General features: G+C 34.9%; 2 protein-coding genes across 2 annotated transcripts; both read left to right on the top strand.

Annotated features, from left to right (window-relative positions):
- Nucleotides 1–11,692: 11,692 nt before the first annotated feature.
- Nucleotides 11,693–12,316, top strand: LOC125838322 (uncharacterized mitochondrial protein AtMg00810-like). The gene is made up of 2 exons (XM_049517385.1): nucleotides 11,693–12,057; nucleotides 12,100–12,316. Exons 1-2 carry the CDS (start codon nucleotides 11,693–11,695, stop codon nucleotides 12,314–12,316), a joined length of 582 nt encoding a protein of 193 aa, XP_049373342.1.
- Nucleotides 12,317–21,182: 8,866 nt separating this feature from the next.
- LOC125838294 (acid phosphatase 1) lies at nucleotides 21,183–23,038 on the top strand. The gene is made up of 3 exons (XM_049517362.1): nucleotides 21,183–21,571; nucleotides 22,552–22,764; nucleotides 22,861–23,038. The coding sequence occupies exons 1-3, from the start codon at nucleotides 21,183–21,185 to the stop codon at nucleotides 23,036–23,038; spliced, it is 780 nt and encodes a 259-aa protein (XP_049373319.1).
- Nucleotides 23,039–26,515: the final 3,477 nt, after the last annotated feature.

Raw genomic sequence — 26,515 nt, 5'->3', positions numbered from 1 at the left:
TCTAATAAACCCCTTCTCTAACAAATCTTTTAATTGCTCTTTCAACTTTTTCAACTCCGCCGAGGCCATACAGTAAGGGGGGATAGAAATAGGTTGAGTATCAGGAAGGAGGTCTATACCAAGATCTATCTCCCTTTCGGAAGGGACATCGAGAAGGTCTTCTGGGAAGACATCTAGAAACTCATTAACAACCGGAATAGACTCAATAGGAGGGACTTTAGACTCCACATCATTGACTCTCACAATATGGTACAAGAACCCTTTGGACATCAACCTATGGGCTTTAATGCAAGAAATGAATTTCCCCTTCGCCACAACATCCCGGCTCTCCCACTCAAGGACGGGTTCATTAGGAAATCAAAACATGACTTTACGAGTCCTACAATCAATAGAAGCATAATATGCATGCAACCAATCCATCCCAAGAATAACATCAAAATCCACCATGTTCAACTCAACAAGATCGCAAGGCAACAACTTATTCAATATGCAAACCGGACAATTTCTATACACTCTTCTAGCAACAATAGAGACACCAATGGGAGTAGATACTTCATATGACTCATGCAACAATTCCGACTCGACATGAAATTTTCTAGCAACTAAGGGGGTAACAAAGGAAAGGGTGGCACCCGGATCAATCAAAGTATAAATATCAAGATCAAAGATTTGCAACATACTGGTCACCACATCCGGGGTCTCATTGACACCTTGTCTACCATGCAAAGCATAAAATCGATTGTCCCTTGGGGCACCACTTTGAGAAGCACCTCTACCCAAAGGAGTAGTGTTAGCACTTCGGACCTTGTTGCAGATCTTGGGACACTCAAACCTCTTATGACCCACTTCTCCACATTCAAAGCAAGCACCCGAACCCTTCATGCAAGGACCACCATGCTTCCTCCCACACTTAGGGCATACATCCATAGAACCCACTTCACCTCCCCCTTGAGTTCTAGGAACATTGATAGCAAATCCTCGGTTGACATGAGGGTTTCCTCGGCCTTGATGAAATCTAGCACCCTTAGGGAACCTATTCTCCAATCGGGCCCTCTTGGCCTCGTGCCCCCTTTTCTTCCTCAATTTATCCTCCTCCATTTGCTCGGCATAAGTCATCAACCGAGACAAATCCATATCTCCAATGAGCATAGCGGACCGACACTCCTCACTAACCAAGTCGGATACACCCATCACAAATTTGTTCATCCTCGAGCTAGAGTCAGCCACCAAGTGAGGTGCATACTTGGAGAGTTGGACAAATTTGAGGGCATACTCCCTCACACTCATAGCTCCTTGCTTCAAGTTCATGAACTCCACCAACTTTGCCTCCCTAAGCTCAAGAGGGAAGAACCTATTAAGGAAAGCAAGTTTAAACTCCTCCCACAACACCATATAGCCATTACCTTTCTCACCCTTCCATTGATCAAACCAAATTTGAGCAACCCCTTTGAGTTGGTAGGCCGCCAATTCCGCCTTCTCACAAGCACCAACATCCATAATGGTCAAGATTTTGCATACCTCATCGATGAACTCTTACGGGTCCTCATCCACCTTTGAACCATGGAAGACCGGAGGGTTCATCCTCATGAAATCTCTCACCCTTTCCCCCGGGGTGGTAGTTCGAGGAGCTTAGGCTCCTTGTTGCACTTGGTTAGCTACCACTTGTGCAAGCATGGTGAGTGCAACACGGAGCTCACCATTGGTGGGTGGCTCTTCCGGTGATCGGGCCCGTCTTCCCCTCATGTTTGGCATGATGATCTAGAAATCCAAAGAACAAGCGTTAGGGAGGAATCACCTTATCGCACTCTAAGCACGACATAGAACATGAAGAAGGGAAACATTTCCTAAAACGTTTTGTAGCCTCTCATTCATAGTCGTGGCGCGCTTCACAACCATGATTAGGACTCTACTCAACGCGGTGTGTTGGACTCCGAAGATTTAACAACCTAGTGCTCTGATACCAAGCTTGTCACGACCCAAGCCTAGGGCCTAGACGTGACATGGCGAATGAGGAACCCGAAGGAACCCCAAACAAGCCTCTCAAACTTGTCATCACACTTCATCGGTCGCGGAAATACATTCAACATTTATTTAACGGAAAATAGGGACTAAGGGCAAACCATTTCAGAATGACATCATAGAACAAGAGTCAAGCTCATTTACAAAATACTTGTCCAACGCACACCTCTACATACATAGATAGGACGGGGCCATGACATACTACCGGCTCTCCTCATAGTCAAAATACAATTGCAAGCTAAAGTCTCAAAACATAGGAGTAGGAAACATAACATAGCCCTCGAATCATTGAGGACTCACCAACAACTAGGATAAGCACCGTACTAGCCACGTGAATGGAGAGAAGGATCAAGAGTAGCTCCGGTCCCTACATGGTGACATCATGTAGGCAAAATATGTGTTAGTACTTGGAATGTACTAAGTATGCGTGGTGCAACACAACAATAGACAAGGACACAATCGAAATACAAGAAATAGTTTCATAGGCATTATGAATAACAATATGAGGATGCATGATCAAAGTGAAGTCAAAACATGTTTAAGTAAATCTATACTAATAGTAGATATCATATGTGTATGCATGATCCAACCAATCTATAACCCCACCTTAGGATGGGGGATGCCGTTCACACCCGAACACCCTGGTGGCAAGGTATAAACCCCTCACATGGTTGATGTTGGTCACACCCCAAGCATCCTAGGTGGTGAGATATAAACCTCTCACATGGTTGATGTTGGTCACACCCCAAGCATCCTAGGTGGTGAGATATAAACCTCTCACATAGTTGATGTTGGTCACACCCCAAGCATCCTAGGTGGTGAGATATAAACCTCTCACATGGTTGTTCGATTCTTTTCCCCCGGACCGGGCATGGTCATGCAACACTTTATATAGGAAATTCCCATTAGGCTCTAATGCAATCTCACGTATGGAATGAACATATACACAAGCTTAGTTTGTTATCAACACATCTCTGGATTTCCATACATCTCATAACTCAAGCTTTAAAGCATCGATTCATCAATTCTCCATAGTTGGACATTTTGTCAAACACCTTGAAGGCATGTAATGGAATCAAAGAGCATGGAAAATAGGGTAGTAATTATGCAGCCAAACCAGTGAACAACCTACAACAACACCTTTTTAACACCCACAATACCACATGAAAATCTCCACATCCATTCAAATTTAGGTTAAAGTTCGAGAGTCACAACATGCTCAAAACAATCACTTTTCATGTTTAGAATTCCATTTGCAGGAAATTATTACAAAGAACAAGACTAATTTATGAATCTTAACTTAAACCATGAATTAGTGAGTAGAATAGAGTCTAGGCACTATGGGTGGAATGACCCATGAGTTCAACACCACATACCTTGAGTTTTTATGAAGGTCTTGAGAGTGTCTTCAATGGACGCTTGGAACTTGGAGCAAGAGTCTCTTCAATCTTGAGGAAGGTTTTGGATTAGGGTTCTTGAGAGAACTTGAGAGAAAATGTGTCTAAGTATGGGAGAGGTGTTTTGGGAAATGTTTTAGAGGTGGGAATTGAACTAATGGTATATAGGAAATAACATATGTCCTTTGGAAAAATGGTCCAACACTTAGAAAAAAAAATGAGGTGGGTGAACAGTAAAAACGCTCACTAGAAATTGTCTTTCCTGCCGGACAGATTTTACGAAAATGGGCATAACTTCTTCGTCCGAACTCCGAATGAGGTGAAACGAAGTGCGTTAGGTAGCTAACTCAAAGGGATTTCCATGGATATGTTATTGTCCACCCAATAATTTGTGTGCTAGGAGATATGACCCTCCAAAGTAGACCCTCGAAAAAGGCTTCACTTGGAAATTTCGGATTTTGATACGGTTGCTCTAAAATTTGGGTTAGACCCATTTCCCACTCAATTTGACCCCCTAAACAAGAATATGAAGTCGGATTTTCGAAAAACAAAACGGATTTTTTTTTTTTTATATATAGCTAAACAAGTTTCCGGTAACTTCCGAAGCACATTTTTAAGAACTTTTTGGGTCATTTCAACCATGACTCGTGGTGTGAACCACGGATCGTGGGAGCTTTCGTGTACTTGCCTTGGCCTTGGAAGACTTTTCAAGGAGGGGAGGCACACTCCCTCAAGGACTACGGGCACCACCACAAGACGTGGTGCCCCTCACGACCGCTTATATGGGCATGGTCCCTGACGGGCTGCCTCAAGTTGGGGGGTTTTGGTAATTTCGTTTTAATTGTTTCTTAAGTGGGGTTGATTGTAAATGGTATATATAATTAGTATATATAGTTTTAAGTCTTTTAACAAGTCATTAAACCCTTATTTCCCCAAAACTCTAAATCAAACCAAAAGAGTTCCATCTTTTCAAATATTTCTCTCTCTAATTAACTCAAGAAGAAGAAGAAATCCATTGAAGCTAGGGTTTGGGCGATTTCAAGCATTCTTCATCAAATTTCGTGGGGAATCCTTAGTAAAAGGTATGGTGATCCTTTATCTAGGGAAAGCTTCACCCTAGAGTCAATTTCAAAAGAGTTTTCAAGTTTTCAAAGTTTATGAAAACCCCAATTCTTACTCAATCTCATGGGTTCTTGCATCAAACGATTTAAATTGATAAACTAAGATTATATTGATGTTTAATTGATGTTTTTAGATGAAAAACTCTATGGAACCATGATTTCTCTAAATTCCTAAAGTTGACTTATGAAGTGGGTTTTATGATTATGAATGGATGTTAATTGTTTTATGCTTAGAATTAATTGTATTATTGAGTTTTATTGTTATCTATACCTATTAATGGTGATTTTTTTGAGAATTGAGTAATGATGATCATGGCCTTGGAGGATGGTAAGTTGACCTAATAACTTCATATTATTGTAGAATTGTTATTGTATGGTTTGATCCACTTATGGTGGAGGTGTTTATATATTGAATGTATTGTGATCATGGCCTTGAAGGCATAGTTGGGTGAATTGAAGTAATATCATGATGTTGTTGTTTGAGGGTATAATGTGAAGCATTTTTATGTGGTTTCAATGTTGGGGTGATGGTCATGTACTCAAAGTATTTGTGTTTCTATTGAATGTCTATTTCTCTTATGAATGATATTGTGGGAATGTGAAGAGCTCCTTGTATAGTGAATGTAATCTTGCACATTAATTTGGTACGCCTAGGGAATCCTCCTCCTTGTGTAATTGAATATGATGTGATTCATGTATCTTAGGATCGGTAGGCCAAATGTGGTATCCCTTCCATGAAATGTGATTGATGTCTTGAATTGGTAGACCTAGTATAGGTGCCCTTTCATGAATGAATGAGTAATGACCTCGAATCGGTAGACCTAGTATATATGGCACCCTTCTTACAAAGTCATGAGCTATCCTTAATGTACCTTGAATCGGAAGACCTAGTGAAGGAACCCTTTCTTGTGTAATGTACTTTGGGTCGGTAGCCATAGTATCTATAGCCCTCTCAAGTGCAATGAATGTAAATGAAATACTCTATGGGAATGGAGGCTAAGCACCGAGCGGATAAGGTTAGATGGACACTCTCCCGATGATAGGCTAGAGCTCCAATGAACATCTTCCTACCCTATAACTATGTGCCCACATAGGGGATATAATAGCTAGTGATCTACACCAACGCTATAATATCATGTTGTTCTACCTTCGGCAAGTAGAACACCTCTTTTCGGCGTGGGGTTAGAACACCGAATTTCATGTCTAGCTCTCATGGTCTATGTCGGTTAATGCATATTACCGTCATGTGGGATGTGCACTCTAGTTATTGGATAAGCTCTATAACGTGTAGGTAGTAGTATGTGATGCTATCTACACATGGCACGAGTAGGCTTTGATGATATTATAGTGATTTCCCTAAGTCTTAATGGCTATTGAATGAAAGTTCTCTAAAGGAATGAATGTGTCCTAAATGACTTAATGAAGATGTTGACTTATTGTATAAATGAAATGATGTATGAATAGCATATATTGATGAAATGAATGCTTAGCATGTTGTGTTGAAATGTAAAGGTTCTTGTTTATTGTAGCCTTGAGGAATACCTAGGTGTGGTATGAAGAGGTTGTATGGGTGGCCACTTCATGTCTTACTTAGGTGTGTCTTGGGGTAACTTTGGATAGAGTTCCTAAGATGATGAAATGACTTACTTGGCAAATATGTTATTATGTTGTTTTGTTGGTTCTAGTTGAACATGGTTATCGTAATATGAAGCATGTTAAATGGTAAGTTCACTTTTAGTGATCTTAATGTGTCACCTTGGTGTGAGTGGTGGTATGGGACGCTACCCATACATTGCACAAAGGTGTAGCATGAAAGTTACTTGAGGTGGAGACTAAAGGTAAAGGTAAAGGCTCATATGTGGGTTTGACTAAAGGTGATGTATGTGACTTTATATGTTGGTTATGGTGTATTCTATGCATTTATGCTTATGACTTGTGATATTGCTCAAAAGAAAGCATGCATGGTTTTCTAACCAAAATGTCCTTTTTAGCATGTTTTTGCATGGTCATCATACGTAGTACTTAATTGTGCTAACTCCATTCTTCTATTTTTTCTACAAAGTGTAGGTTTCGGCAAGTGATAGCATTCCCTAGTGAAGCTTGGGATTAAAGGTCTCTCAAGATCTATTATGGTATCTCCTCATATGTCAAGGACAAGGATTTCTATTGTTGCTAGTTTTCTTTATGTTTTAAGACTTTGTCTAGGTTTTCGATTGTAAAGGGTCGTGACCCTATATTGTTGAAGTTTGTCTAAGATGGCTATGTTGAGACATAGTATTTCCGCTGCTTTATAAATGAGACTTTTTAATAGTTGGTTTTTAAATAAGCTTTTATTCCTCACAATTTTATTACCTATGCAATGAATCAATGCTATGAGGCTTGTAGAGACCCCTTCGGGGTCAAGTACGTCGGTTATGACTACGGGGTACTCTCGAGTCGTGACACTTATCTTGTATCTGTAAAAGCCTTGTACTCTTATTTGGGGTTAGATTATGGATTGCTTGCTGATGTGAGGTCTTGGGATGGTTCCTTGTATTGTATTTCTATTTATTACCACTTATTTTCATTGTTATAAGCTTTTTACTTCTTGTTGTGGCTTCCACATGATAGTTCAATGCTCATGGCTCCAGACTACGGGTTAGGCTTATCTACTAGTGGGGTGTAGCATGTGTCATCATGACTTGAGAAATCGGGTACTGACATTATGTTTCTTATGAAAGCATGATTTTCACCAAATTCTTTGTTTTACGGACACCATCTATGAACCGTTAAAAGACCTACACACTGTAGATAGGAACTGCATAGCAACTTCAGAAGTTAAAGGAACTACACACCGTAAAACCATTTTTGGACCATAGATTGCGTTTGTAGATCAAAGTCCTGAAACCTTATTTTAGTCTATCAATTACGACACTATTTACAGTCCATAGAAGAAACCATAGACTGTAGACGCATTTCATACATGAAAATGTAGAAAACTCAGATTTTTATCGTGACTTTCACTAGGGGCACCTACATCCCATTGACCAAAGAGTGTACCTTTGCCTATTCTAAGGGGTATTTAGGGAAACTAATCATTAAACCCCCCCCCCCTTCTCATGTGTAACTCTTAGAAAACCATATTATTCTCTTTCAAGGTTGCTCTCAAGCAAGAAGCAGAGTTTCATAGCTTCAACCTTCAGTCCAAGAATTCAAGTTAGGGCGTCCATTCCAGGAGTGTGGGATTTCGTCAATGGGTTTCCTATCACCCATTGAGTCCTAAAGAAAACGTAGCTTTATAGTGTATTATTTCTATAGTAGTTAGGGTTTAACCAAAAACATTATTCATGTTTGTTTCATTCCGTCTTCTTGAAGAATAATTTAATTATGTGTTTTCAAACTAACATTTTGTATTTTTAAACAAGACTTTCATGAACCTTTAGAATGTAGCTATTTGCATGTCTAAAAATAGTTATTTCATATGCATGTCTCTAATGAGCAACTTCAAAATTTGAGTTGCTTTCATATGAAGTGTCTATCAGATATTATCAGTATGCATGATCTATTCAGTTATGACTATACTACTCATTATTTATTAGTTATGAATGTTGTCCAGTTTTATCGGGTTCTTACTGTTAAGTTTATCAACCTGTTTTCGTTGGGAGTTTACTTAGTACGGAGGTGTCACGACCCAAAAACTCGAGTCGTGATGACACCTACTATAATCCACAAGTAGGAAGCCAACTCGTTACCTATAATGACAAGTAATGGGCGTACAAGGCATAGAAAACAAATAACAAGTAATAAAATGAAAGACTTAAAGAACACAGGGAAAGATAAGAACAAGAACAAGAACAAATGTATATTGTCATAATACTAGATCCAATCCGAAAACCTGGTAGTCACATGTACAGAAATTCTAAAAGAGAGTACATGTATCTAACACCCCGCTACTAGAAAGAAATTGTTTTTGGAAAGTTTAACAAAGTTAAGTAAAGTATGTGTTTTGGGTCAACCTCAAATGACCATAACTCCTAGATCAGGATGAGTTAGGTGTGCTACAAGATACCGTAGGAAATATGTTTTGATTATCTTTCCAACGCAACTGAGTTTGCTCATTTTCAAGTTTGTATGAGGATGAAATGCCCATTGGAAGTGGGGCTGTCTAGATAAGGAAAGTCAAAACCGAATTTTAAAAGGGTATTTTTGTCTTTTCCATAACCAATTGGTTTAATTCGTTTTTAGTGAATTAATTAGTGTCTAAACTAAATTAGTTCAGTTTACACAATTTCAAAATCATGCTAGGATTTTAGAGAGAAGAACTCAACAGGATAAAGGAGAAGAAAATGTCTAGATTCGTCGATTTCTTGAGGAATTGATTGTGGATTTTGCCAAGGATTAGATCCTACGAGGTATGTGAGTTCACATAGCATTGGATTGGTTCACCCACGCGCCAAACATGATTATTTCAGTGTGATTTTCGTCCTAAAAGAGTGACAATTAGATATTCTTGAGTTGTGTTATTGAATTGCTATGGTTCTTAAATTTGGGATGAAATTGAGGAATTCTTGAGAGTTTAATGTTGATTAGTAGAGTTGTTTTGAGTTAGATTCTTGTGTATATGTATTGGGTATATGAAACTAAGAAGAAATTGAGAAAAGGAATCAAATTTAATCGATTTAAAATCCAAAAATTAGATGTAAAATTCATCAGGTTTGATTGGGGGAAGCTGGTGCAGCGCGCTCCCGTACCGCCTGGAAGGTTGGGGCGGTGCGCCGACAGTGCACCAAGAGAGATTTTAAGCTAGTTTTTGAGTAATAATCTCAAGCCACAAAAAGAGTTATGTTTTTAAACATATGAGTTGAGCATATTTTGGGATAGTATTGAGCGTTGATATGGGGACGAGTTCATAATAACTAAAGTCTCCAGAAACTATGTAGCCATCATGGGTAGAAAGGTTCATACTTTTTAGATGGTTCCTTAATTATTTTTAGCATAGACTAGTGGATCCACTTAGTTGAGGCGTTCCTTATCCCGACAAGTTATAGCATAGTTCTAGCAGCGTGGGCGAGACGCTATGTCATCACATAGCTCATAGTGATGGTTGTCGGTTAGAGAAACTCCCATAGAAGTATATTATCTTTATATATATACACATTGAGTTCTTATTGTATTTTCAATACATTGAGTTGCTATCTACTGTTTGAAATGCTTATTATAAACTACATCTTTATTGTTTTTTATTTCTGCATTTCATTAAGTATCCATGAGTTGAGTAATGCTGAGGTAATTGTTTCTTTCAGAATTAAGTTCAAGCTTAGGTCATGTTTAGTTTTCCCCTCGCATACATTCAATTTACTGATGCCATTTGTCCTGCATCATTTTATGATGCAGATACAGGTAACCAGGATCAACATCCAGTGCCTCGTTGATCCAGTCGAGCACTCAAAGTCAGTTTGTGAGTCTCCTTGCTTTCGGAGGACCTCTTTTTACTGCTTTATAGTTAGTTCATTAGGATGTCATGGTTCTTCTCCCGACGTCCATCTCAGTTGTTAGAGGCTTCATAGACAGTTTGTTATTAGTTCTTCAGTCTTGCATTTCAGTTGTTTTGCTATGAGACTTGAGTTGCCACTTTGGCTAAGTTGAATGTTTATCCTTAAACGTTATAGGTATATGAGACAGTTGTTTTAAAAATGCATTTGATTTTTGTAATAATGCGTGAAGTCTTCCGATGAGAGTTTAGCTAGACCAAGGGTTCGTTTGGGGCAAGCAATGGTTCTCTAGTGCCAATCCCGCCCAGGGTGTAGGCTCGGCACGTGACAATGTGTCAAAATCAAAATACTAGTGAAAGCTAAAATAGAAGGACACTGGCTGATCCAGGCCGTCATAAAGTCACCCCTGCCTTCGAGTATCCTCACTGCATTCTTGATATCAATGTTGGTAACTGGTGCTTGAACCTACATCACAAAAATAGATGAAGAGTGTAGTATGTGTAATATTGGTCGTAATTGAATATCTCAACATGTACCCAATAGGCATGATGGGTTGACCTAGCTTGGGAAATAAAGGCAATAATACAAAGCAAAAATAAATTCAATTAGAGGTCACAAAACGAAATGGTAACGGAAAAATTAACTATGAAACATATGAGTCAAGGAAAGGGCGAACAGTAAAATAAATTGCTTAATAAAACCTAATTGGACCCCATAAGCCCAGATGGTACACTCATGCACAATTAAAAGTAAATAACCCAGTTGTACCTCAAACTCAAATTGATTTATTGTTATTAAAAGGGGTTGAGAAAATACTACCACCATTGATGGACAAAACTTCAAGCTGTAAAGTGGGTCTACGATCTAATCGAAAATTTCAAGCTCAAATCTATTTGTTTGTTGTTGAAAGGAGTTGAGAAAATACTACACCAATCACCATTGATGGACAAAGCTTCAAGCTTTAAAGTGGGTCTACAATAAAATCAAAAATTTAAAGTTCAAATCGATTTGTTATTGTTGAAAGGGATTGAAAATATTCTTGAAATAGATAATGTACAAAACACCCAATAACATAGATTCCTACTAAGCTAAATAAAGATGAAGTTTTCTTTGTTTTTGTTAGCAAGCATAAAGTCTATAGCTTTAAAGAATTCGAAAGACACCAAATTGACAAAACTTGAAGGGATGTTACATGTTGAAACTGGATGGAATGGGGAAGATACAAAGTTTGAAGTGAAAGTGAAGAAGAGAGTAGTTTTAGTGAACAAGTCATCTTCTTTCTTCAAAATGAGTTCTTGATTCCATGGTCATGGTGTGAAGAGGGATGGTTTTTTGATGAAAATGAAGAGTGGATTTTGGCACCACCCATTTTGGTTGTGGGTCGGGTGGATTTTAAATTTTTGGGTAAAAAATAAATAAAATCGGGCAAATCATTTAGATGAAGCCACGTGTCCATTCGTTAACTTCAAAGATATACACAATCCAAAAGAATGACGGTAAGGATATATATGACCTTAAAGTATAACAAAGGGTATTGACATACCATTTATGATAGTTCGGGGGTATATTTGTCCTTTTTCAAGAGATAGCAGTGATTCTCATATATGTGGATGATTTACTCATCACATGTAACAACAATAAGATGATACATGAGTTAAAGGACTCACTTCACAATAGGTTAAAAATGAAAGACCTTGGTAATCTCAAGTATTTTCTGGGCATTGAAATCATGAGGTCCAAAATAGGCATACTTCTCAATCAGAGGAAGTATGCCCTTGAACTTATATCAAACATTGGTCTTAGTGGTGCCAAGCTAGTGAGCACACCATTGGAAGCAAATGTCAAACTTACAACAGTAGAATATGATGAGTTAACTGGGACTACTAATGATTCTTTGTACAAGGATGTTACAGCTTATCAAAGAATAATTGGTAGATTACTATATCTTACCATTACCAGGCCTGATATTAGTTTTGCCGTCCAAGTTTTTTCACAATTCATGCAAAGGCCTAAAATATCACATTGGGAAGCAGCTCTGAGGTTGGTCAGGTACATCAGAAATTGTCCTGGTTAAGGAATACTGTTAAGTAGTAAAAAGAGCTTGGAACTTGAAGCATTTTGTGACTCAGACTGGGCAGCATGCCTAAACACAAGAAGGTTTGTGTCAGGTTACATGGTTAAACTAGGGGATTCACTGATTTCCTGGAAGTCAGAAAAGCAGCACACAGTGAGTAGAAGTTCTGCAGAGGCTGAGTACAGGAGTATGGCTGGTGCAGTAGCAGAATTACTTAGCTGGTTGAGGTGTTAAAAGAATAGAATGTGCAGGTTACAACTCCTATAAGGCTGCATTGTGATAGTAAAGCAACACTATAAATTGCAGCTAATCCCATTTTTCGTGAGAGAACTAAACACATTGAAATAGACTGCCATTTTGTGAGGGAAAGGATCAAAAGTGGACTTAAACAACCTACTTATGTCAATACAAAACAACAGCCAACAGGCATACTAACAAAGGGCCTAGGAGCAACTTCTCATCACATGTTGTTGTCCAAGCTTGGATTCTTCAACATATACTCAGACTAAAGCTTGAGGGGGAATATTGAGAATAAGTAGTTAGTTAGTTAGTTAAGTTTATTTTATGTAACTAACTTTGCCAGTTGTATTAGTTTGTTAGAGAATGCACAATGTGTGACCTTTGTGTGATCTATATAAGGAGCACATTCTCCTTTATTGTAATTCATCAGAAATAAAAAATCTTCTTCTTCTCTTCTTCAACTCATATGTTCCTTCATAACTGCTTCCATGGAAGAGTAGCTTCCATGGCTTCTTTCACAAAAGCCTAAATCTAACAAGTGTCTTTGACTTTCTTTTTCTATTCATAGTTAGTACCCTTTTTTAAATATTAAGAATGTTCAACATTTTTTCCTTGCAAGAATTAGTATTTTGAACTTGCTCAAGATTTTACATTCTATATGGGCGTGACGATTCTTTGTTCTGATCTCAACATACAAGTAAGCAGTAATCCCTATATTTTCACCATGACCTTGACTTATACATAGATAAAATAACGGAAGATCATCTAAAGATTAAACATCATTTTTGATACATTAGAGTATGAGTTCTGAGAGTTTCTTTTCCTTAACCCTAACTTAAATTCAAGAAACTGAAAGACCCAAATATAAAATAAATATAAATTAACACAAAAATACAAAACTCAAACTAAAAAATATCAAAATTAGCTCAAGAAAATACATACACCAAAAAGAAGTTACCTTATTATAGGGGATTCTAAAATTGTTGGAGATTAATATTTAAAATTAGATTCATTTTGGAAAGGGATAATACGTTTTGAACTGATTTGTAGTTAAAGGAGAGAGAAGAGGAAGTGAAGAAATTTGGAGTGAAATGAGAGAGAAGCAGGAGTGAAAAAACAGAGTGGGATTGAGGGATAGTAAATTTCGTTGTATTATATGGTGGTTGAGTATAAAGGGTAAATTTTCTACAAAATACAACATATAATGGCGAATGACAATTTTTTAAAAATATAATTGTCTTCCATAAATAAATATACCACATGTTTGCTATGTTGTGTAGTTTTTCCTATAACATTTAACCCATTTGCAGGCCTTTCCATCTCTTTTCCTATCTATTTCTCTCTTCTTTTCTTTCATTGTATCCCTCTCTCACTCGCTTCTCTCGTATCTTTCTGCCCTCTCTTGCCCCCTTCTCTCTCTCCTTCTCTCGTTTTGTCTCTCTCTTTGTATTGTTTATTTTTACATCTCTATTTCTCTATATTTTATATTTCCACCCTTCTCTTTTTATATTTTTATACTTTTTGAAGTATTAGGTAACTGTATTTATTATATTGATACATGCATTTTGTTGTACCTTATCTCTCCCTTTCTTTCTTTCTATCTCTCACACACTCACTCTTTCACTTTCTCTCTCTCTTTGTCTTTGTATTTGTATTTGTATTTTTTGAGGGATCAGACGATTGTATATGTTGTATTCATAACTGCAGTATGTTTTATTATGTGTCTCCACCTTCTTTCTCTATTTATCAAATGATTGTATATATTGTATTCTTACGTGCATTTAGGTTGTATTCCAAGTTTTCACTTCACTACATTTGATGTATCCATACATGCATTTAGGTTGTGTCAACGAATGCATGACGTATCATGAATACATGTTGTAACGACGAGTACAGTCTACATGTATATAAAGATAAAACAACAAAAAATACATGCAAGAGACTGAATTCATTTGCTCTAATTGCACTTATATTTATTCTCTCTTGTATCACTTATATCAATTCCCACCTTTATCACTTGCATCCACGCATACATTTAGGTTGTATCGACGAATACAATTTGTGTTTATACAAATATACAAATAACCAAAAAATACAAGAGACTGCATTTGTTTCCTTAATTGCCCTTGAATTCATTCGTTCTTGTTTCACATGTATTCATCCTTGTATCACTTATATTCATGTGCGCATTTAGTATCGACGAACACAGTCTGAAATCAGTGGCGTAGCCACATGGTAGTTAGGGTGTCCAATTGGACCTTCGTCGAAAAAAAAAATATCGTATATACAAGTAAAATGATACACGAAATAATCAAGTTATTATAACTCAGTGGTTTCACCTCCTTGAAATGAGGAAGTGCTTGTGTGTTCGAATCTCACTAGTTCTACTTTTTGAAAAGAGCTTTTGTTGTGCTATTTCTGGCCACCCTTTGTGAAATTTAGAACTCCGCCATTGTCTGAAATATACAAATATTGTATTCATTTGCTCTAATTACATTTAGATTCACCCGATCTTGTATTACTTGTATATCATCTTGACTTTGAAAAAATAATTAATATTTTAAAGTCAAGATGATAATCAAATAAGTCCGAAATCAGTGTCAAAATCAAATAGGTCTAAAATGAATTCCTATTGGTACATTTCTGTCAAAATTATACACTTCTATTTTTCTGGTAATCGAAACTTGTATTAGCCAAAACATGCAACTTCACAAATCCAAGTAGAAGCTGACCTTCAGTTAGTGAAAATTACACGATTACAAATTATAATTGAAAATAAAATGAAGAAATAAAAATTTATTCAGGCCGAGGCGTAGATATCTCGATCACTTTAAGGAGATTCAAGCTCACTGCAATAAATAATTTTTATCGGTCTAGCAGTAGTCCTTCTTGACTTGTCTCCTCCAGGATACAATATGTACAACATTCTCACAAAGTATAACTCAATAAACTCTGGACAAGAGCTGAGTCGTCCAAAACTCTTCCAAAAGAACACCTCCCTTCAACTAATGAGAAATCTCTTTTTGATTAACTTTATGAACTCTATAATTTCTTGTGTACAAACCAAATGAAGATCACATGTATTTACAGTAAAGAAAATCTTCCTAGCAATGAATAAGAATATAATGAGGTAATAAATAGTAAAAATAAATGGATAAAGAATAATGAAGGAATAAAGAATGAAATAAAGTGAAGGGCAACAAATTCCCATTGAAGATGCTGGTCAAAACTGTTGACCTGCTAACACCCAATAGGAATGACACTCAACATAATCCCAAAGGCAAAAATTTTATAATATTAAAATGCTACAAAAACTAACACTTTCTATATACTATATCCTGACAGTTCATTAATGCACCCATAATTCAACAGTAAAGTAGAGCTTAAACAAAATACCAGAAACTAAGGACATTTATACATTACAGAATTAGGAGAAAAAAATAAAGTTGGTAAGGTCTGGCATGTAAGAATACTTTTGTCTCTGCTGATGTGCACATGCAAAACAATTTCTATGCATGCTTGAAGATAGCAAAAAAAAAAGTGAGAGAGGAAGGGGGCCTAGAGGAGAGAGACGCGCAAGATTAAGAGAAATTATAGGGTTGCCGTCTAATTCATATTTGTCAAAAATGCAGAAAAATGGGTGGCGATGGGGTACTTCTAAGACAATGGTATAATGTGATTAGTGCTAGCAAAATGAGCTCATATTTTGATAACCTCCAACCCGTTCATAATTTAATTGGTTGAGTGAGTGATTTTTTACATGGATAAAATATGGGTTAATACCCATATTCAACCCATAAAAATATGGGTAAAATATGGGTAAACTATGTGTAAAATTTGGGTAAAGTATGGATTAGTCAAATGGGTTAAGCTTCTAATTTTTATTCACTATAAATTCATGATATCACTAAAAATATTGTAACTTCTCTTGTTTTTTATGTTCTTCTATAGAACTAATTATATCTTCACTATAATTGAAAAAGTGTAACGACTTGTTCTTGTCGTTATAAAAAAGCCAATGGGGGAAAATTTGAGGCCAGAAAACATTTCCGTAGTATTTGGATTTTTCCAACCTAGTCCAGATTTTAACGAAATCGAAGTCCTTAATGTGTAGGGAAAACTGGTAACAATCGAGTGATTTAATTATGATTTTGATTAAATTAGGGGATAGATAACTCGTTAAGGAATCCGTACGACTTTATGGAATTTAATTCGGGTGAGGAGAACTCCCGAAATCGATCTTAGCGCTAAGGGTGTTTTCTGAGCTTCGTTGGTTAGAGTTGTGTTGTGAAATTGGGATTTTAGAATTTTTAAAATAGCTCTCTGTTTCGTTCCAACCACTTTGGAGCTGGATTTTGCCGCTCTGGCGGGGCCGCTACAACGGGGTGAGGGTCGCTGTGGCTGGCTCAACGCGACTTAAGGTCGTTAATAAACCTTAAATGAACTTATTTGGCACTTTTCGATTTTTAGAGCAAAGGAACGAACCCTAGGCAACTCCTATTCATTTTTCATCATTCTTGAGGCTAAAGGTAAGCTTTTCACTCCCCGAATCTATTTTTTGATCCGTATAACATAATAGAATGGGTAAATATTGATAGGGGAGGGTTTTGATATAGATTCTATGGTGGAAACAACCCTAATTTGGATAATTGGAATCATGGATTTGATCTAGGGTTGTTAGTAATTCGGGTAATTAGTGATTGCTTATTGATTTCCGTATTGTATTGATTGTTTGTAGACCAAGAACAAGCGGAACGAATCCGGAAAGGGAAGGATCAAGTTTCTTAGGGTTTCAATCTTGTTTCGAGGTAGGTGATGGTTGTGATTCTATGATTGTGTGATGTATGCTTGTTCTTACTTCATTATGATACGTGTATGTATATGATTATTGCATTATTGATCACAATTGTTGTAAATGAGATAGATGAATGATGATTTCCATGAAATCATGACTTAAATGTATGATCTTGAAAATATACGTGTGATTGTGATTGTGGTGTGTGAATGGGATCGATTGCCACGTTTCGGCATAAATATGTGATCGGTTGCCACGTTCCTGCATAACATTGGGATCGGGTACCAAGTTCCGGTATGCTAATTGTTTGGGTTTGGGTTCCATGAGAGGACTAATAATGTGACTTAATTGTGTATCTGGTGAAATGTAAAGTTGTTCGTAATGTTGATAATATTGTATATGTTCGATATATATGCATGTGATTATATTGTTGTCTTGATTTGCTTATGGTCCACTTAGTGGGATAGCCGTGTGATCTGACCAGTACACTGTGGTTGTGTACTGATACTGCACTTGCTCTTATTTTTGTTGAGTACAAGGCATCTTCAAGCGACTACTGATAGACCTCGCTTAGGAGATCAATGATCGTTGTTCAAATTCAAGGGTGAGCCAATTCTTCCGGGCAGCCATGGGTTCTCTTTCGTCTATGTCCATCATTTCCGGACTTAGACATTTGTTCTAGTTGGTTGATTAGTTAAATAGATTGGGGTTGTATCCCTTCTTGTTTAGACTTGGTTCATTGTTAGATGTTTTGGTACATTGACTTTCAAGTTCTAGGTTATTTCTTCCGCATTGTTAGTTGTTAGATCTTTTGTTGGAGTTTATGGGAACTCCCTATTTCTTTCCTTAGTATTTAACTTGCTTCCATAACTTAAATGTCTTAGTTTTGATTTAGTTGGTTGGTTTGGGTTGTAGTAGTTCTCCCACCGGAGTGTTAGTGTGGATGTCAATCACGACGGTCTGGGTTGTGACAAAAAGCGAAGTCTTTGGCCCTCCAAAAATATATATTTTAAATGTACATCTCTTTTGTTAATTATAATTATATTTTTTTATTTATTTAATAATAAATAATAGTGTAAAATAAGCACATCATGTATTAGAATTGACATTGCTTAAAGTGCATTAAGCATGCTTTAGTCCTAAAATGCAAATATTCATTTTCTTTGAAATTAAAAATATGTTCCCCTTGTTATTACATAATTTATTTTATATTGAAAAGTTATAGGATTTTTTTTTACTTTTATGGTACAATAAAATTGAATGAAGCATTTTCAACATCTTTCATTAAAAAAAAAGACTAAATTTTTTTCTCCATGTTGAATTCTAGTACTATTTACTCATGAAAATATGGGTAAATATGGGTAAACTAGTATTTTACCCAACCCATTTGTTACCCAATACATTTTTACCCATATCAAATACGAGCTGGTTGAATTATTATCCATTTTATGTTGACCAATTTTCAATCCGCCCAAATTTGACCCAACCCGCCCATTTGCCACCACTAAATGCGATTGACTAATAAAACAAGTACTATTATGTATTTTTTTCGGAAATTCGAAATACACAATTGGCAGAGGGAATACAATTGTTTCAACTTATTGAGAAAAATTCTCGGTTAATTACTACTCCTTTCGTTCACTTTTAATTGTCATAATTTCTTTTTTTAAAGTCAAACTATAAGAATTTCGACTAACATTTTACGATGCATTTTTCATCATATTGATATGTAAAAAACTGTAATTTATAGTATTTTTTGTATAGTTTTAAATATTTGTTGTTTAGAATATTGAATTAATGTAATCTAATTTAACTTTGAAAATTAATTAAATTACTTTTGAAAAATTTAATATAACAATTAAAAGTGGACAGATGAAGTATTAGAAATGATACCTAACTTTTTAGGCGGGATTTGTTAATCGTCTAATTGAGAACAGAAGTGACATTCACTTTGCCTTGTTGCTTCAATCTAGATCTGCACCAAATCTTGTATAGAACATCTTGTCTTCCTACGTGGGAAAAGTAATCATGTGTTATGCATTATTACGTACATGCCTCAAGAAATCATATTAGTTACGAATTCATTTCTTTCAACAAATGGATATTTAACCGAGACGTATCCAGGATTATGATAAGATGGACGCATAATTACAAAAAAATATTTTTTAAATATGAATTTGATCAATTTGACATTTAGGTTCTTAATATGAACCATTAAATTTTAAAAATTATAGGTCCAAAATATATAATACTATTAGTTTTAAATTTTAATATACAAATTTGATTTAATTAAAAAAAAATTCCGATACTAAATTTTTTTGGAATTTTCAATCTAACACACTCGAACATTTTTGAAAGATTGTAAGGAAAAAACAAAAGAAAAATTAGTTGAAACGCCAAAAGTGTAACCGATAATCAGTTGGACCGGTGTTACTCAAGAACATAAGATAGATATAAGATTTAAATTTCTATCTTCACTTAGAGAGGTACACCTGATCATCATCATATTATTATATGATACTTTGACTGTGGGTCACACATCTATATTTAAATATTTTTTAAAAGATATAACACTAGTATATATGATCTAGAGAGGGGAGAGTGGATTCACGTGAACCCATGGCACCCCCTCTAGATACTCCCTTGGTATTGGGTCATTTAAATTACCGAAAAGGATTTAAGAAAATGTCTTTGAACTATGTGAAATTGATTGAGTAATTTGGTCTAAAAAATGCCCATAATTTATGGGTGTACATGACCGGGTTGGTTCGGGTTTTCAAATATCAAACCAAATCATTTGTGTAAACAAAATTAAATTTATAAACCAAACCAAACTAGTAAAACTCGATTCTTATGGGTTTTTCAACCTCGGGTTGGTTCGGGTTTTCAAATACCAAACCAAACCATTGTGTCGAATTTTTTAATTTTTAAATTTTTAAATCAAACCAAACTAATAAATCATAGATTTTTGCAGGTTTTTGGACTTTTTTGGTAAAGTATGCATACAAACATATAATAAACTTGTGCTCCAAATATTTCTCTAGTCCAACCAAAATACAACTATCTAAGGTGTTTCTTAGGAAAATAACACAAAATATGAGATGAGTGATGATGACACTAAAATATTCAATAAAAATAATAATGAAATCATCATATAAAATAAATATTGCAAAGTCGTAATGAAAATGATCATAATTTAAAAGTAGTAAAGCATGCTAAAATAAGTCTAATAAGTATTACATACATGATTAAACATTAAGGAAAAATTAAAATTAGATTATGTATTTTAAATGTCTAAACCAATGTAAAACTAAAGAACAAATATATTCAACATTATTGTCATTCTTAGTGTTGAATTAATTTATTTTGCTAGCATAATATTGATTTGATTTCGAATTGAGCTTTATTAGAGTTACTAATATCTATGAACTATAACCTTTATTGGACCATTCAAAATTCAAAGTATTAAAAATCTTGAAAAAATATGAAAACGTATAAGTAATATTTAGAAAATACATCAAAGTAAATACTTTTATGTATAAAACAAATTTTAAAAATTATATATATATATATATATAATGTCAGGTTGGTTTGGTCCCGGGTTGATTTTTTTTAGTTACCAAACTAAACCAAGTATAGTTGGGTTTTTTTCTCAATACCAAATTATTAGTCGAATTTTTTTTCTTTGACTCAATTTACGATTTAATTCGATTTTCGGTTAGATTTTATACCCCTTAGTCCCTATTATAGGAGTAATTAATATCTTAGCTTGGCAAGTGACAATGTATTGTTGCAAGATATATTGTGGAAGAAGACGACATCGGACGACTTCCCCTGCCCCTACGCAAACATTATATTCCTTGGGATGACCTTCCACGAAAGGTAAAGGCTTATTCCCCTTGTCTACAATTTCCACAAGTCCTCTCTTAGTTTCTTTATTTTTCAACATATAAAATAATAAAAAATCCACACCTTCTCATTATTAACACCAAATTAAATACTTTTATATAGTTTATAATTAAGTTGTGACTGATAAAAATAATGACATTCTTTTCAAATTTGAAGATGTGGGAAATGATGAAGGAAATAAGGGAACTAGTGATGCTTTTTCTAATGGCGTTGTGCTCAAAATTAACAGCAACTAGTGGTAAAACGATGACGATAAGGAAATGGCAGGTACCGGCTGAGGATAGCTATTGCTTGAGCTGGAGATTGGGGGTGGAGACTAACAATATACGTGCATGGCCCATCGTTCCGAATCAATGTTTGCGTTACGTTGAAAGTTATATGATCTTAGGTCAATACGAACGTGATATTGATCTAATAATTGATCAAGTTATGGATTATGTTAATGATGATGTTGTTTTATCTAACGATGGCTTTGATGCTTGGATTTTAGACGTCGATGACACTTGTATCTCCAATCTCTTTTATTACCAAGGCAAACGATTTGGGTACGTTAATTCCTTCTTTCCTCGTTACTTTTTGAATCGTAATATATATATGGAGTCTTTCTTATATTATTTTATTACCTATGTAACAACGGGTAATACGTTTCTGAGTTTTATTTTATATGATACTTTTTTTCTTTTTAAGGTATGTTTTTTAAATAAACATTTCTCTATGTGAAAACTTTTTATTTTAAACCTACGTCCTAATTTATCTTACTAATATACTCTTCAAAGCCATGAAATGTGATGAGATATATAAGACCACTAGCTAAGGCTACTTTTGGTGCGTCAATCTTTATTATTTTTCATTTATATCTAGTAAAATACTACTTCCTCTATCTCAATTTATGTGACACATTTCATTTTTTGAGAGTCAAATAATTTAAGTTTGATCGGAAAATTGTGCATGAAATCTTTAACTTTTTGAAATGAAATTTATATATTTGTAAATTACGTAAAAAGTACTATAAGTCACATTAGTTGACAATTCAAAATATTTAAAAGATATATAAAAAATTTACGATAAAAAATAGACTTGTTTGAATCTCAAAATATGAAATGTGTCACATAAATTGAAACGGTGGGAGTATGTATAAAATATAAAATGAAATAGAGAAGGAACCCACTCGTCAAGAAATTAATAGTCCAATAAAGAAGGGGGCATGTCTAATTTTAAAATAATTCCTAGTAATATATTGTAATTTGTGTATCAACCATGATTATATATATATATCTTGTTGATTTCATCCTTATGTTAAACTTTTAGTCAATATTTGATCAATTCCAGTTAGTCTTAAGCATTCGTTAATTACTTTTCAAGTGATTATCATTGGATTGTAAATTTGAGTAATTTTATAAAAGAAAATTGATAAGTTGAGTGACTTTATTGATATAAAACTAAATTGAATGACTTTCTCAAATATTCACATACTTGAGTGGCCTTTTGAGATATTTGCTCGTAAATTTTATAATGTCAAATGTAGGGGTGATCCATACGATCCGAAGGGATTTAAGGAATGGGCATTAAAAGGAGTTTGTCCAGCAATTCCAGGTGTACTAAGATTATATAACAAGTTAATTAAAAAAGGATTTAGAGTATTCCTTGTGACTGGTAGAAGTGAAGCTACATTTGGACAAACCACCCTTAACAATCTACACAGCCAGGGATTTCTTGACTATGAACGTCTCATTTTAAGGTACTAAGCTACTACTATATATAAATATATATACCTTATTAAGTTAATTACTCTTTTTAAATGTTGAAAATATTCCTCTTTTTGGTGAACTTTCAGGAGTGACGAATACAAAGGAATGAATGCATTGGATTATAAATCAGAGATCAGAAAAAACTTGGTAGAAGAGGGGTACATGATATGGGGCAACATAGGTGACCAATGGAGTGATATTCAAGGAGACTATGTAGGCATTCGAACATTTAAACTCCCCAATCCCATGTACTTTGTCCCTTAAATAATATTTCAGTCATTCAACTTTATTTTGTATCAATAACATCACTCAACTTAGATCTTTGTATCAATAAAATCATTCAACTAAATTTATTATTAACAAAAATCTGAAATGATATAATAAATTACTTTGCTTTTATGAGGTATTTGCTTAGTTTGAATGGCATTATGAAACTTATTTGGGAGGATGTTAATATTTAGCACCTTGATATGTTATAAATTATAATAGAATATTTATGTAAATAAATCAATATATAAACTTAGTTCAGCGTCTAGATTTGAAAATAATAATTTTTAGCATTATTTAATTAATTAATTAATTAAATTGTTCAAAAGCATAAATACTCTCACTCTATCCGTATTATCTTGTTTGTTAGAATACCAAAGATATATAAAAAAAATCGTTAGGTTAAATTAGAAATAACGAAGAAAAATTCCATGATTATAATAATGCTAAGCATAAAAATAAGAAATTTTAATCACTTGAATATCAAATTGTAGGCATGTTATTCAAGCTTTTAAATTTTGTCTTTTAATTTTTGTAAAAGTCATATATCAATTATATGATATTTTAAAAACATTGTATAATTATATATGATATTTTAGTGTTATATAATTCTTACATATGAATGATATTTTAATAAATTTATTTTAAAATCAACTTTAAATAACACATTGAACGGATAAGGATATATAAGAAACATAATCCTGTAACTATTTAAAAATGTTTTGTAGTTAAATTGTCAGATAATTTTTTTTAATTTATTCATTTTCTTGTCGAACAGATATCCTAATATACAGGAGAAATTATTGACAATTTTTTTATTAATCACGTACAAAGTGGCAAGAAAAAACTTTATGAAAGGCATAGTAGGCCAAGAGGTCTGGTTGCAAGCTAAGCCTACCACTATGCTTACTTGTTAGTGTGATTATGATTGGGCAGCTTATCCCAACACTAGAAGGCCTATTACAGTATATGTGGTCAAGTTTTGTGAGTCGTTGGTGTCTTGGAAGTCTAAGAAACAACACATTGTCTCAAGAAGCTCAGCTGATTTAAATATAGAAGCATGACTCTGGTTGTATCTGAAATCACTTAGTTGCAAGGTTTGTTTACAGAGCTTGGTGTGCCATTCACATGCATGTTACCATCCTGAGTGACAACAAATCAGCCATCCAATTAATGGCCAACCCAATCTTGAAATAGATTGTCATTTTATCAAGGATAAGATTAAAGCAGGAGTTGTTGAAACTATTCATGTTCCCACTCAACAATAGGTTGCAGATCTACTGACAAAGGAGTTAAGTCAAGCTCAACAATTATATCTTCTAAGCAAGCTTGGTGTGCTTACTATTCTGCACCCTCCAGCTTGAGGGGGTGTGTTCGAGTGTGATTACTTCAATAGTGTCACTCCCCGAGCCATTGTTGGCCCCAAGCGAACCCTTGGCCTGGCTAATTCTTAGCGGAAGAATTACTCATATTAAAAGAACTTTAAAAGTAAACTTTAACTCAATATCTCAAAAGATACTCTCAGAATATTTTAGAATAAAATATTCAAATAGGCCTCAAGGGCAACTCAAGTCTAGAATAAAACAACTGAAATGAACAAGACTCATGAACTACGGTCTATTTATCTATGAACCCTCTAATACTATGAGGGATGTCGGGACAAGACTGTCGGTCATCCTAACAAATGAAATAACTAAAAATAAAGAAGGGATCCTTCGGAAGCAAGGAGGCTCACCAATACTCTGGAACTCAACTGGATCAATGAAACGCTGGATGCTGATCCTGGTTACCTGTATCTGCATCATAAAAGATACAGGCCAAGTGGCGTCAGTACATGAAATGTACGAGCATGTGAGGGGAAATATATACAAGACATAAGCTTGAACTGGAACTGAAGAAACACTTACCTCGTCTCAACTCAACTCATTTCAGTATAAAGCAGTGATAAAGATGCAATATAAAGAAAAGCTTTTAAAACAATAGATAAACTCAATGTATTGAAAATACAATAATACTCTGTTTGTATGTAAAAATACAAAATAACTCTGTTTGGGAGATTCTCTAACCGACAACCATCACTATGAGCAATGTGATGATACAATGTCTATCCCACGCTTCCAGAATTGTTTTATACTTTATCGGGGTATAGTACTCCTTAACTAAGTGGATTCACTAGTCTATGCTGAAAAATAATAAAGGAATCATCTAAAAAGTATGACCCTTTTCTACCCACGTTGGTTACATGGTTTATGGGGGCTATGGGTTGTTAGAACTCTCCCCCATATCGGTGCTCAATACTACTCCAAAAATATAACTTAGCTCATTATGTTTTAAAGAAAACATTTCCTCTTTCTCAACTTTGAGGTTATTACTCAAAAGGTTTCTCTAAAAAGAGATAATACTGAAAAAACTATTTATGAACTCTTTAGAAATCGGTGTTTCCACTTTTCTTAAATGCAAAAAACATTTCACTTAGGAATACTTAGTTCCCATATATCATTTTAAAGAAAATGAACTCAACTCTTACTCTTCCTCAACTCAATGCTCATGTCTTAAAACAAGTTTAAAAACAATTTGTAAAAAGACTTCTTAAAACGACTCGAACAACTCTCAAGACTCTTAGCTCTACCTTGAATTTGAATTATTAATTATGAATTCAAGGTTATGATTCATGTTGTGAATGATTTCTAGATGTTTAGAAGTAGTTTAGAGTAGTTAGAATCAATAGGGAGTTAAGGTACACTTTAGGAGAACTTAGATGGGTAAAACAACGTAAAAAAGGGTTCGGCTAGACGACCCGGGAGCACTGCTGGCGCAGGGCGCCAACCCCTAAAGTTCAGAGACCTATTTCTGGTGCACTGCTGGCGCATCCGTGGTGCGTCGCACCACCATTCCCCAGACAATTCCAATGAATTTTTCTATTTGTTTTCTTACCTTAATTCGACTAGAATCGAATGGTTTCTTTCCCAATCACTTAGAATCGAATACTCAACGTATGTACATGATAATCTACTTGAAACAACCCTCAAAACACTAACACTTATCTCCAGAACTCATCGAAATCCCAACAATCAAGATTATGAAAGGTATTTCAAGAAAACTCAATCAGAACTCAAATCCTTCAACTTTAAGAACAAATTTACGCTGAAAATAATATGAATGACGTGTGAATAGAACTCACATACCTCTTAGGGATCAAACCCTTGGAGAAACAACCTTTGATTCGCAAGAAAACTTGAAGAACGCCTTGACTTTTCTCCTTTTCTCCTCTTCTTAAACTTCTCTCAAAACCCTAGCGTAAATTAGGATTTGTAAAACTGAACCAAATTAGTTTAGACCCCTAATTATTTACTAAAAACGTTTTAAGCTGATTGGATAAGGAAAAGATCAAAATACCCCTCATATTTTTAGGTAGCTTTCCTTAAATGGACAGCCTGACTTCAAACGGGCTTATCTCCCTCTTACGAGCTCGAA

The sequence above is a fragment of the Solanum verrucosum genome, unplaced genomic scaffold (genome assembly GCF_900185275.1).
Source record: "Solanum verrucosum unplaced genomic scaffold, falcon-dt-bn FXZP01000110.1, whole genome shotgun sequence".
Classification (NCBI taxonomy): Eukaryota; Viridiplantae; Streptophyta; class Magnoliopsida; order Solanales; family Solanaceae; genus Solanum; species Solanum verrucosum.
Note: the sequence above shows the minus strand (reverse complement) of the source record. Positions and strands in the feature narration are given on the sequence as shown.